The sequence below is a fragment of the Sceloporus occidentalis genome, unplaced genomic scaffold, assembly GCF_023333645.1.
Source record: "Sceloporus occidentalis isolate IW3139 unplaced genomic scaffold, rSceOcc1.0.p SCAF_3, whole genome shotgun sequence".
In the NCBI taxonomy this organism is placed as follows: Eukaryota; Metazoa; Chordata; class Lepidosauria; order Squamata; family Phrynosomatidae; genus Sceloporus; species Sceloporus occidentalis.
Window position 1 is genome coordinate 234,704,603 of NW_028316983.1, and position 14,184 is coordinate 234,718,786.

Sequence of the window (14,184 nt, forward strand, 5' to 3'; positions counted from 1 at the left end):
TAAGATTAGGAATGGGAAGAGCAAGTATGGAAGAACTTGGCAAGTTCCTAAAGAGTGATACACAACTGAACACTAAAGTTAGAATAGTTCAAACCATGTATGTGAAGATAAGAATATGAATTTATATTTGAAAAAAATAGTAAAGGAACATATTGATGCCATATACTTGGACTGGTTTAAATAGCATATTGTCTCCCAAGTGAACCCCAGAAACTGTAATTGGGAGACTAGGAAGATAGGAGGTGACCGTATAGCATTTCAGACTCTGTTGGCCTTAATATTGGCCTGGGGCCAAAACTAGGGTTCAGTAGTGTCCACCAACCGCACATTGTCAAGCCCTAGTATGTGTGGGGGCCGCCATGATTGCACAACCCTGCCCACATGTCGCACATGTCAGTGACATCACACGCCTGACATGTCCAAATGGCGTGGTGCACCTGCGATGTCATTGCACCACTTGTGGCATCACAGCTGCGCAGCAAACAGGAGCTGCTTCTGAGTGCTCCTTTTTTTGCTGCGCAGCAGTACTGCACCATTTGGTTGCTGCGGTAACACTACACAGCAAAGAGAGGCGGTTCCAGCCCGCCTTCTGCAGGCAGTTTGTACCGCACCATTGTGTACTCTGGCCAGTAGTGGCTCTCCAGGAATCTTTAACAGAACACTTTTGCCAAACCTATATCCCTGGGATTCTTAAATTCCTTGCCAAACTTAAATCCCCAGGATTTTTTGAATGCTAAAGTGATAGAAGGTTTGCCCATAAAGTTAACATAATCCTGCTGTAAAAACAGGTTTCTTTGTATTTCAGTTCCTGCTACTAATCCAGGTTAGTTTGTGACACAAGCAAGGGAGCAGAACAAGGTTGATTGATACTTTGGCGGGATACAAACCGCCGCTTTGCGGTGCTTCCCCGCCGCCGCCGTTTGCTTCGCGCGGGAGCTGCAGCAGCCAAACCGCGCGGCTCCCGCGCGGAGCAAAAAAGAAGCTCCAAAATGGAGCTTCTTTTGGAGTCGCGTTTGCGATGTAGCGAGGCGCCAGGGGCACACTCACTACGTCACAAAGGACGCGACACGTCTGGACGCTATGCGTCCAGTACGTAAAGATGGCGGCGCCCATGTGGAAGGGGCGCTGCCATCTTGTACGTATAGGATACGTACTAGGGTTAGGGGGGTGCGGAAGTACCGCCCCTTCCTAACCCTAGTACGTATCCTATACGTACTATATGGCGGTTTGTATCCCGCCTTTATATTTATAAAACTGTAATGATATTGACAAGATCTGGCACAATTGGTATAGCATGTAGCCTTCTGAGTTCACATTTCAGTATGTTTGTTATTCAGAAGTGTATAGAATTCTCATGGAAATATGCTTTCCATTTTCAGTCCCTTAGGTGTTAACTGTGCAATTTTGAGCCAGATTTTTCTAATGCTGAAAACTGAAAATATGCCTTTGAACAAATGAAAACACAGATGCTCTCTCTACTTAAGTGTGTGACTTTCTACAAATTCCATGTTTGAATGTTATGGTTATGGAATCGTCGCATATGCATTGCCTTGCTTATGCCTCACCCTTTGAGAATTATAAATGCAAATTTAAAAATACCTGAAAGTTTTTGGAAGCATATTAAAGCAAATTAAGGGAAGCGTGGTTGAGTGTGTCCTTTCCCTTTTTTGTATCCAGCAAAGGAGAACCAAATATACTGAGTACGCTGGGTTGAGAGTATTTATTGTGTAAAGCTTACTGTCCCTGAACTGCAGTTAGTTCTTCAGGGTGATGCTAATCTTTGATGGGTAGGATCAATTTAATGCTTATCCTGCATCATCTAAAGCCACAAACATGCACACCTAGAAATTAAGACAGCCATAAGGACTCTGGTGTGCATCATTTTGAAATTAGCAACCGAGCCATTGTGGGTGGAATTTTGAGACCGGAAGAACGCGGCATAAGCGGTAATTAGTTAATATCCTTCTTGGCTCTGTTGCATCCCGCCTGTTTGTTTGTTCCTCTCTCTTTCTCTTTGTCAAAAGTAGCTGTCAAAGATCTGCAAGAATTAATTTATTGCTTATTGTGCTGAAAGACTTTTACCCAATATCGTTGAGTATCCCAGGTCATGCTGAGCATTTGCCGTTTCTTCTCCTTTATATATAGTTTTAGAGATGTAGGTTGGTGAAGGTTTGTGAAGGTTTTTATGCAATTAGTTTTGAATAAAATGTTTGCTGAAACAGATTGAGCAGCTCTCTTTTTTGTGATGTATTTATTGTTTATTTTATTTATTTATTACACTTCTATCCTGCCTTTTCCCCACAATTTTAGGAACCTATCTCTATTCTTTCCATGGTATTTCTGCCTCTGGTACAAACTATTTTGTTAAAGAGGTAAAGCCTAGGAACACATCTGCTTAATTAACTGGAATACACCTGTCTATGTTTGGGGTATGTGTGACTGATTCTAGCATCTCCTCCATCTCTTGCTTATACTGCTATTAAGGTTTCCATTCCTTTGCTACGTTTTGGCACAAGCCAATCTCAATATGATCTGCTTCCATGCTTCTAATTTCAAATATGAATGGCACCTCAGGTTGGGATGTGCACTCAAAATAAGCTTCTGGTGCTGTCAGAAATCATTTAAAAATGAGTATCAATGGGTAAACATTTGTAGATGATGAATAGTGAAGCAAGGTCATGTGTAAGCAACAGTGGACCACAGAGAGGCTGCTTTAATAAGAATTTAAACACTGAAATAAGAAAGGAATTTTTTTTATTCCTCATGCTTTGTTTTGTTGTAATAATGTTGTAATTAGAAGGTTTTATTTCTAAAACCAAATTAAACAAAATACATTAGAGACTTTAAAAAATCTAAAAGAAATGTTATTGATTCCTACAAGTGAGTTAATTAGCCAAGTTCATCATCCTTGAAATTTTGGCCTAAAGTCTAGGGCATATTTACCACATTGCTTGATGTGGACACCACCAGCTTCCACTGACTGAGATAGGATGGAGGGTTATAAAAGGACTGTATGACATAGTGGTTTGAGTGTTGGAGACCAGAGTTTGATTCTTACCTCACCATGAAACCCACTGGGTGACCTTGCTCTCAGTCTCAGAGGAAGGCAATGGCAAACCTCCTCTGAACAAATCTTGTCAAGAAAACTCCATGATAGGCTCACCTTAGGGTCACTATAATTCAGAAACTACTTAAATACATACATACACAATACACAAACACACACATGATTATGAATTCCATGGAGGGATCCCTATATTTCTAACAATACTAGAGCATTCTGTTGCCCAGTGAAACTGGATAACAGTACTTTTAGGGCAGATACAGAAGCAAGTGTAAAGATGTATCATTAAATACCAAAGAATAATTCATGCCATAGTATTTCCAGTAATATGTGATTATGAAAGGTGAATAGTGAATAATGCTGACAGGAGGAGAATGAACTCATTTGAAATGTGCTGGTAGAGAGTACTATAGAAACAATGAACTATCAAAAAGAGTAATAAATGAGCCCAAGAGCAATATTTTGCTAGAAGCCAAGATGAGTAAACTGAGGCTGTCATACTTAGAACATATCATGAGATGATGAAAAGACAATAATTCCAGGGGAAGTGGAAGGCAGTAAGACTAGACTAAGTTCACAGTACAGATGGATTGAATCAACAGGGGAAGCCATGGCCCAGAGTTTGCAAGACTGAGAAGGATAGCTGATAACTGAGGATCATGGAGATCTATCATTCATAGTAATACCATAAGTTAAAGCCAACAATATGAATAAAAATTGCAGATTCTTGGAAAGAGGTTTTGAAATGTTTTCTGTGCCCCCAAAAGGAAAGTCAGGTTCCAAGAATTTGCAAAATGCCATGTTTACATCAAGCAAAATAGGGTAAGTGAATGGCACATGATGCAAACCAAAGTGGGGCCTTTTTCCAGAATTGGAAATGACCAGAAGGACCCATACATGATATATAAGTAGAGCAGCTGATATGATGTAGCTCTTCAAAGAAAGCATTCAGATATTAAGTTGTATTTTTTCTTTTCATTTTATTTATTCTTCTACTTTTCTTCTGCTCTTTTACTAAAATAACATAGTGCTCAAGGCAATTAATGACTTCAAAACATGTGCAACAATAGGAACATGGAAATAAGCTCAAGAAGAAAAGTAAAAAAACTTTACTATTATAACTAAAATCCATTTTGGGAGATCCATTTCTATAGTTAAGATAATTCAACTGGGAGGTTGACTTTCTAAGGTCAGCATTATGCAAGCAGGATAAGCAGTAAATGAAATAGAGCTTGTCTAAACACATGATGCACTGAGCTTCTGTATGTGGCATCTTGCACTACCAACCATCATAGCCTTGTTAGGAAGGAATTTTAAGGCATAAGCATCCTGCCAGGATCTTGTCTCTGTTGTGGATTCTGTTCTCCTGTGCAAAAGAGATAGAGAAAAATTGATTGCAAAACCAGTAGGATGTATTAATAACTTTAGAACTTCATATTATTTATATATACCAGTTTACCTGTTTCTGTGAAAAAAAGATTATTAGGAAGAATGGTGGGAAGTCAGTTTAGAACAGTCTTTGCCCAATCCTATATCATTCAGTTTTGTTCCCATTGCCCTGTTACAGACTGCCAAAATAAATCTGCTTCGGGTCTCTTTGGAGGTATGCTATTTAAATGATGCATGGGTCCTAAGAGTCCAGAGGTCGCGCCCAAGCCACACTCCATTCCTAAGCACAGGAGTGCAGCTTTGGTGCAGCTTCCAGATTCTTAGGATGCATGCATCATTTAAATAGCATACCTCCAAAGAGACCCGAAGCAGATTTATTTTGGCAGTCTGTAACAGGCCATTATCTCCCAGCCATTATGCAGGTTGTATTCCATCACTTCTGGAGGTTTGTTAGAAATTAGGAGATTATCACACAAGGCTTTAAAACAGATATTAAAGTTAGAGGATAGTGGCTTTGGCAATACTTATTGCATGACATTGTCTCTGTGTCATCACTGCTTTGCCTTTGAGGTATTGGTAGAGTGTCTCTTTTCATTGAAGGGGAAAGCCTGTCAATGAGCTCCCAATTGCGCTGCTGTGCCATTATTTCTCAGGTGTGATACATTCCTCCAGCCGTAGTTCTGATATTAGTCCCTCTGCTATTCCCATGCAGGCTGTTTTTCTCTCTGCACTCCCATTTCTTTTCTTTTCCTCCCCCCCCCCTTTTTTTTTTTTTTTGCTAAATCACATTGCCAAAATTGCCAAATGGTGTTACAAATAGAGATCAAAATAAAAATAATTAAAAACCCAAAGGCACACTGGGTATGGCATAGGACAGGAAAGCAAGATTAAGGAGGAAGAGAGCATGAGGTATCATGGAGGGAGGAACCAGCTCCAGTCTCATTATTGAAGAAATGTACATTAATGAATGCTCCAGAACCAGTATGTATCAGTTTCCTTTTACTGATGTGATTGTGGTGAGAATGAGGCTCATATGATGTGCCCTGCTGAGAACATGAGTGAACCATTCATGTCACTTGAGATGATCCACTTCTTTGGTTCTGTTGGCTAATAGGGTTGATGGATATGGCAGTTCCTCAACATCTGGAGATTCACTCATAATAGTGCCACTGTATTCTGCTCTGGTCAGGCCACACCTGGAATATTGTGTCCAGTTCTGGGCCCCACAATTCAAAAAGGACATTGAGAAACTGGAGTGTGTCCAGAGGAGGGCGACTAAAATGGTGAAAGGTCTGGAAACCATGTCCTATGAGGAACGACTCAAGGAGCTGGGGATATTTAGCCTGGAGAAGAGAAGGTTAAGAGGTGATATGATAGCCCTGTTTAAATATTTGAAAGGATGTCATATTGAGGAGGGAGCAAGCTTGTTTTCTGCTGCTCCAGAGAACAGGACCCAGAACAATGGATGCAAGCTACAGGAAAAGAGATTCCACCTCAACATTAGGAAAACTTCCTGACAGTAAGGGCTGTTCGACAGTGGAACACACTCCCTCGGAGTGTAGTGGAGTCTCCTTCCTTGGAGGTCTTTAGTTGGATTGGATGGCCCTTGTGGTCTCTTCCAACTCTATGATTCTATGATTCATTGCCATCTTTTGCTTTAAGAGATTGATAGATGGATTTTTAAAGGGTCCAACACTTTATCTTTTGAAGCACAAGTTTAGATTTGCTTAATTTCTGTGGGCAAAAGGCTGCAGCTTTGAAGGACATTTTTAATTCAAGCACATCTCCACTCTTTTCTGTGAGTTAGAAAATGCAGTTTTTGATTTTTATACTAGCTGGCATTTATAAAAATGGGGGATAATTATAGTTTCATCTGTAGCTCAAGAGGAGAGGGCATTTATGTTTCTATTAAATATTTCTCAGGCAATGTTATGAGTCACTAAATACAACTTATGCACAAAATATCCTGATTGCCTAATGACTAGGTGTTGGTAACTGAAATTACGCACACACACTTACACATACATACTCCATCTCTCTCACAGTCTTTGTTGCATAAAATCAGGGAAGTGACTCTCTGAGTAATACATTAGCCAAAGTTGCCCAAGAGCTGTGAAATGGCTTTTGATTGCAAAACATATAAAAATAGAACCTACATTTTGAAGAACCTGGAAAACACCTGTCATCCTGTATGACAAAATGTTTCTTCTCCATGTATGCTGTCAAATAAAGTAGAGTGGTGGTTGTATGCGTAAAGGATATGAGCTAAATGTGATTGATAATGTTGAGGAAGTTAACTTGTGTTTCTGAATAAAAGGCATTATTAGTCAGAGTTGGTATGATGTGATGTAGGGGAAATGGGGAGTATATGGTTCAAAGCTCGTTTTAACATGAAACCTAGATGATCTCCTGAGCCAGACAACCTTACAGGGTTGTTGTAAGGAATAATTGGGGAAGGGGATTTAAAAGATGGAAAATAAATGTGAATGGCTTTTTATGGAAGGATAACTTCAATTAGCATAAGCACATTGTAAATTAATTTTGGGATCTTCTGCACATTAGAATCTATGAAGAATGAAATTACTTTGTTGTTATGACATATGGCAGTGGTGACCTCCAACCATAGAGGACCGGTGTCTCGGTTCCTAAGGCCATCTGAAATATATATTTTCTGATGGTCATAGGCGACCCCTGCGAAAGGGTTGTTCGACCCCCAAAGGGGTCGCAACCCACAGATTGAAAACTACTGACCCTCACAGGGTTTTCTTGGCAAGATTTGTTCAGAGGGGGTTACCATTGCTTTTCTCTGAGGCTGAGCAAGTGTGATTTTCCCAAGGTCACCCCGTGTGCTTCCATGGTCAAGTGGAGATTTGAACTTAGGGCCAAAACAGACTGGCAAAAAATGCTGGCTTTGGGGTTGTGTGGGGGTGTGGCATATGCTTGGCACACTCCCCAATAGCACCCCCAAGCTGGCATCATACTGCCCAACTGAGTGGGCAGTGTCATGGTATTTCTGCGGCATAGCGTTTACATGCACTGCACTGCAGAAATGGTGAAAAGCCATGGCAGTGGCAGAAAGTTTGCCTTTTTTGCCTCAAAAAGGATCTGTATTTTGCTACTTCTTTTTGGGCTAGAAAAACACCAATTGGGGGCATGGCATGTGGTTGCTGCGCCCTCAGTTTGTTGCTCAAAGGGGCAGTGTCATGCATCCCCTTTACAGCTGTCTGTTTTGTCCCTTACTCTCCCATAGGGACTAGTTCTAGTCTAACACTGGAACTACTACACCACACTGGCTTTCCTGAAAAGGTACTTATATATTCCCAATTGATCTGCTTCAGAAGTGGGGTAAAATCCTTTCCACCACTTTGCAATGTGAAACAGACAATTAGTTTAACAAGTACAGTAGCTGTGTACACATTGAAATATAGTATTTTCTGCACCAAACAAAGTATTTTGTGCAAAAGAAATAGTTTGCCCAAAATACAGTGTTTTTTTGAACAAACAAAATTATTTAAATGTAGAAAACCATTGGAAAATGTGCAAAAACTCTTGAGGAGGAAAAAATGTTTGACTATCCATTCTTCACAGGTGCCTTTTTTTTTTTTTTGTAGCCTGTGATTCTTATTCAGGTGTTTTTACTCTGGAATGGAGAACAAACATGCTAGCTTCAGAAACATAAATGGAAAGAAGAATTTATGTGTTTTCTCCCCTCCTCAATAGTTCAGGAGGTTGATGCATCCCATATGGTGGTACTCCTTTCTGTCCATTCCATTGACTGACCTTTGATGATGGAGAAGGGAGGGAACTTTTGGTCTCTGACCAGCTTTTGGCCACAGTCGTGCTTCCTTGTCAGGACGGCCACATATCACCTCTAATATGAGAATATGTTTTGTGTATCTTTGTGAGGGAGTGCAAAAAGAGAAGGTGCAGTGGCAATGATGCCCTTGTTGTTTCGTGTTGCTGACTGCCCCGAGTTGACCTCGACTCTTGGAGAGTCTGTGGATGAGACATTGCCAAGCCCCCTTATGCTTCTCTTCCCTTGCAGCTTTCCCTCCCTCCTTTGTACTGCTCTGCTTAGGTCTGGTAGATTCAAGTCCGTAATTAAGATTATCCACCTGCCGTGTGTCTTCCTCTCTACTACCTTCTACTTTTCCTAGCATTATTATCTTTTCTAATGAGTTGTGTTTTCTTGTGATGTGGCCAAAGTAATACAGCCTCAATTTGATCATCTTGGCTGCTAGGGGTATTTCAGGATTGATCTGTTCAGTGACCCATTGTTTGACTTTTGGGCTGTCCAGAGTATCCTGAGCAGTCTTCTCCAGCACCATATCTCAAATGAGCTGATTTTCTTTTTATCTGCTTTCTTCACTGTGCAGCTCTCACATTCATACAATGTGATGTGGAATACTATGGCTTGGATGATTCTAACTTTAGTGCACAATCAAATAGCTTTGCGCTTTAAGATCTTGTTTAGTTCTTTCATCGCTGCCCTTCCCATTCCTAGGCTTCTTCTTATCTCTTGACTGCAGTCTCCTTTCTGATCAATGTTTGATCCAAGGTATGATTTTTTAAAAAACTATTTTGATTTCCTTGTTGTGTAGATCCTCCATGGTCTTTATTTTTGTTTTCTTTATGTTCAGCAGCAAGCCTGACTTTGCAGTTTCTTCCTTAACCTTCCTTAGTAATTGTTCCAAGTCTGTGATGTTTTCCTCTAGTAATATGGTGCCATCCACATATCTTAGATTGTTAGTGTTCCTTCCTCCACTCCTCTTTGTTCTAAGTCTAAATCTGCTCTTCATATGATTTTTTCCCCTGCATATAAGTTGAACAAGTAGGGTGATAAAATGCAGGCTTGCCTGACCCTCTTAGTAATTGGGAACCACTCTGTTTAACCATATTCTGCTCCAACTGATTTGCTGTGTTGGATTAAGCAGGCCTTGGTCTGATTCAACCTAGCTCTTATGTTTTCATGTCCATAAATAACTAACAGTAAGTATGTAATAGGCCGTGTCCCAGTTGTTAAGGAAAGTATTGAAGGGTGGCATTGTCTTGAATGAATAACATCCATTAGCTTTACATAAAGATCTGTTCCTGGTGGAGGTGGACATCTTTAAGCCCACTTGCTTCCCTTCCAGCTGGACAACAGAAGATGGATTATTTTCCATATGACTTGGTCACTCACTAGTTAATGCAGTGTACTGGCAGTCCACATCAGTTGGTAGTACTCCTGTACTTGACTAGGAACATCTGACAGTTTGTTCTTCCTTTGGGCCAAAGCATAACAGGCTTAACCTAAGAAAAACCTTGCTGGAGCACAGAAAAGAGCTATCTAATACTGTGGTTTGTTCACACAATGAATAACTACATGTTCAGTCAGAATCCCACAAGTGGCATGCCCTGCTTCTGTTCCCCAATTAGCATTCAGGGATATACTAAAAGGAATGCCAGTGTGTTTTAATGGTTTGAGTATTGGACTACTATTCTGAGAGATCTGGGGATGAATCCCTTCTCAGCCATGGACACTGGGTAATCTTGGGCAAATCACAATCTCTCAGTGGCTGGAAAGAGACAAGTGATTTGTGAAATGGCGGAAGGCATGGATTTGTGCCAAGCACTACACTTGGACTTCTGTCATTTCACAGATTCTCGTGTCTCTCTCCAGCTGCATCTCTCTACATCCTCACATCTCTCACGTCTCTCTCAAGACTCACAAAAACAGTACAGTTATGTATTGCTCTATTTGTATTCCAGAATCCAAATCCAAAATATCACAGAACTGAAATCTTGATGTGTCATTTTGACACTCAAAAAGTTTTAGATTTTGAAGCATTTTTGATAAGGGATATTCAACCTGTAGTGCTTCTGTAAGCCTCCTGGAAGCACCAATGGTGCTTGGAAATTATACTGTTACTGCGTCTAGGAGGCTTCCTGGTGGGCTGTTAGTCTTTCTGAGAAAATGTGCACATCCTATGCTGCTTGGTGTTTGGGTTAGAGAAAGAGAACAGTAATTTAAAGAAACAATTTCCATTTAAAGAAAGAAGAACTGTGCAGCAGGTCAGGTTTGGGTAGTGGGACATTCTAACTTTTAAAAAAAGCTCAAGCACCTGTAAGGTGTAGCACTAATGCATTAATAGCGACTGATGATTCACAGTAGACCCACCAGACCAGTAACAGAAAAAAACAACCTCTTGCAGATGGCAGGTAAATAAGCAAGTTAATGGATTCTCTTTTTATAATACTGTTTGAATTACCTATTTAGAGCTATTAGTTTTTCCCTGCAGTTCCTTGTTTAACTTTTGACCTGTGTCTGGCATGCATCTGTCTCCCTTAGAGTCCCAGTTGTCTGAAAGAACACATGTAAAGATTTCTGTAATGGTTTACTTTTTCAGATGACATGGAAGAGGTTAATGAAATGGAAAAGGTGATGTTGGAATGTGCTGCAATGAGTAGGGAAGTGAACCACTATGTCAAAGCAGTTGAAGAGACTGTAAATCAGGTAATTATTTTTTTTAACTTAAAGCATACTTATCCAATTACTTAGGGGAAAGGAAGGAAGGAAGCAAGCAAGCAAGCAAGCAAGCTTCCAGAACAACATAGGCAAAGGGTGCATCTACACTGTATAAATAATGCAGTTTGACCCCACTTTAACTGTCATGGTTCCATGCTACAGAATCCTGTGATCTGTAGTTTGGTGAGGCAGTAGCACACTTTGGCAGAAAATGCTAAAGACCTTGTAAAACTGCAAATCCCAAGATTCCACACAATACAATATTAATAATATTATTACAATAAAATAATAATATTATTACAAACAAATTATAATCAACAGCAACACAGTAATAGTGTTGGTTCTGCTCTCAGTATGCATGGTGCTACATAGATTACACAAAGACATGGTTCCAGCCCTAGACAGTTGCATTTTTAACTTTTATAAAATGGAAGCAACAGGGGAACTGAAGACAGAGAGTCAGAAGGCAGAGAATTTCTTGCCTAAGAAAACCCTATGAAATTCGTGGGATTTCTGTAAATCAACAGGCATCTTGACAGTACACACACACACACACACACACACACATGAATATGAGATAGGGCTGTCTCAGCAGATCGTCTCAAGAGATTGATGCATCTCCTCCACTGTTATGAAGAGCTTATAATAAAGGACAGCTTATAGGAAAAGACAAGGGAAGAGTTCTTCTGGGGGGAGAGAGAAAAAGGGAGACCTGAAGCCTTCTCCCACCTTATACTGCTGAGATGGGCAACTGTGGCCCTCAAGATAATTGTAACCACAACTCCCATCACCCTTCCAACCATCATATCCACCAGTGAGCCTGGCTCCTTAGATGGGAGCCACAATCCAGAAGCAAGGGCTTGAGGGGAGCCTTTAGTGCACTTGTTACACAGCTTTCAGCAAAGACTCTGGTGGAGAACTTCCTTATTATTAGTTTTTTGTGGGTTTTTCAGGCTATGTGGCCATGTTCTAGAAGAATTTATTCCTGATGTTTCAGGCAAAATGTCAGGAATAAACTCTTCTAGAACTTTGATTCTTATAATGAGATGGTGTGAAAGGAGGCAAAGGACTCCTCCTCTGCCATGTACAGTCACCATTTTGGCCCCATAGCTGTAAAGGAAGCTATACAGGGCCCAGCAGGGGCTGGGGCTTCCAACTCTAAAATGGTCTTTTTGGCTGCCACGGAGCATCCCACAAAAAAAGCAGAATGGCTTCATGTCCTCACCAGAGGGAGCATGGCCTCTGCCACCCACTTCTAAACAGAGGCTGGAGGGCCATCTGTCAGGTATGCTTTGATTGAGAGTTCCTGCATGGCAGAATGGGGTTGGACTGGATGGCCCTTGGGGTCTCTTCCAACTCTAGGATTCTATGATTTTCTATGGCCACATAGCCCAAAAACCCCACAAAAAATTATGGATGCCGGCCATGAAAGCCTTCAACTTTACTTCCTTATTTGTATTGAGTACTGTTATTAGCAAAAGCAAAAGGTGCAATGCGTTGGACATCAGTGGTCCTGACATACTTTATACAGTGAGTCCATGCCATACACGGGCTCATTATAGTTGGCTTTCAGCCGCTGGGGGATCGGGAGAATGGGTGCACACGCACGGCTGCTAATGGGGCTCGAGCATACGTGCTTTTTGCCTTACGTGGGGGGGGGGGGGGTCCTTAACCGATCCCCTGTGTAAGGCAAGGGCAGACTGTAATGATTGAGATCCCTGGGTTGTTTGATGTGGGGCTGCTCTCCTTTCAATCCTGTCATTTTGACTATTTCAATGGAACCATTTTTAGTAGTTTTATAAACTGCAACGATGGATGTTTTCAGCCAGCTAGTGAATATTGAATAAGTCATCCTGAGATAATCTTTCTGGAGATTAAGTAAAAGAAATTTCCCCCCTATGACCTCAAATAATCCTTTACCCTTGCCACTTATAAAACAATAAAACTGTCTGTTGAAAATGAAAGATTGTCAGCGAAGCATACAATTGGGTGGCTTTGAAAGTGAACCTGTTGTTGATTTAAGCTGCCATCGGAGCAAACAAGCAGGTGAACCATACCAACATCCTCTTTTGATTGATTCAGCAGCTCAGTGAGTAAGAAATGAGCTGTTGGATTTCATTGGTATTTCCAGCAACATACTGTGGGAAATCCTTTATTTGATCAGGAATGAAAACTCCCTTCTGTGCTGCATTTTGCTCACCTGTAAGATGACTTACCTTCTGCCACTTCTCTTTTCCAGTTACTGTATTGCTCCCTCGCCCACCATTACAAATTCAACTCCTCCTGCTTGTTGTTACGGTCAGGGTCTTAGACAATGAAGTGATCCTTTAGTTTAGCATTAGAAAGAAAAATCAGTTCCTCTTTCTTATATAATGTTGCCAAAGTAAAGCAAGTCAAGACAGACCTGGAAAACAGAGATTTTTATTTAAAAATGGCTACCTGGCTTCTTAGATGGGAAAGACCAAATATGATGACTAGTATTTCCTTAGATCCACTTGCAGTTTTGTTTGGTTTTTTGTTTGGCCAAAAAACAAACAAGTGGATCTTAGAATAGATCAAGCCTGAACTTTCACTGGAAACCAAGATGACTAAATTACGGTATCCATACTTCAATCACATCATGAGAAGAGATGACTCACTGGAAAAAACAAGAATGCTAGGAAAGGTGGAGGACAACAGAAGGAGAGGAAGACCACATATCATATGGATGGATGGACTCAGTCAAGGAGGACACGGCCATGAATCTGCAGGAACTGAGCAGAGCAGTTAAGGATGGGGGCTTGAAGGTGTCTTATTCACAGGGTCACCATGAGTTGAGATTGTTTCACTGGTACGGAGAAGTGATAGAGCTTTGCAGCATGGATTGGAGGAGAACATCTTTGAGAACATGCTGTGATTTGCTATTAGAAAACCTAAGTGGTTTCGATTCTCTTAACTGACAAGGGATAGTTTTCTCCAAGGATGTGTTGATTCAGCGTGTTTAATTTCCTGCCATGAAAGAATCCAAGGATTGTTTCATACCCTCTAAAATTTCACAGATGAAACCTGGGGGATGTGTGTCCAAGCAATATCATTGTATGGTCAAGATGATGAAAGCTATTGAAAAGGAAGAAGAAACAAGCTAGTATAGTCGGCATCAGTTACTTTTGCCTGAACCTACTGGGAAGGGAAATAATCCTTCCTCTCATTTCTCATCTGATGTGTTAACTGAGTGCAAATTATT

General features: G+C 40.8%; 1 protein-coding gene across 2 annotated transcripts in view; it reads left to right on the forward strand.

The window, feature by feature from the left end:
- Positions 1 to 14,184, forward strand: part of LOC149317634 (E3 SUMO-protein ligase NSE2-like) — a 277,961-nt gene that overhangs the window by 34,147 nt on the left and 229,630 nt on the right. For both annotated transcript variants that reach the window (XM_089517956.1, XM_089517955.1), the window contains one exon: positions 10,843 to 10,949. In XM_089517956.1, the coding sequence (XP_089374082.1) occupies positions 10,843 to 10,949 (107 nt within the window). The remainder of the gene's footprint in view (positions 1 to 10,842; positions 10,950 to 14,184) is intronic.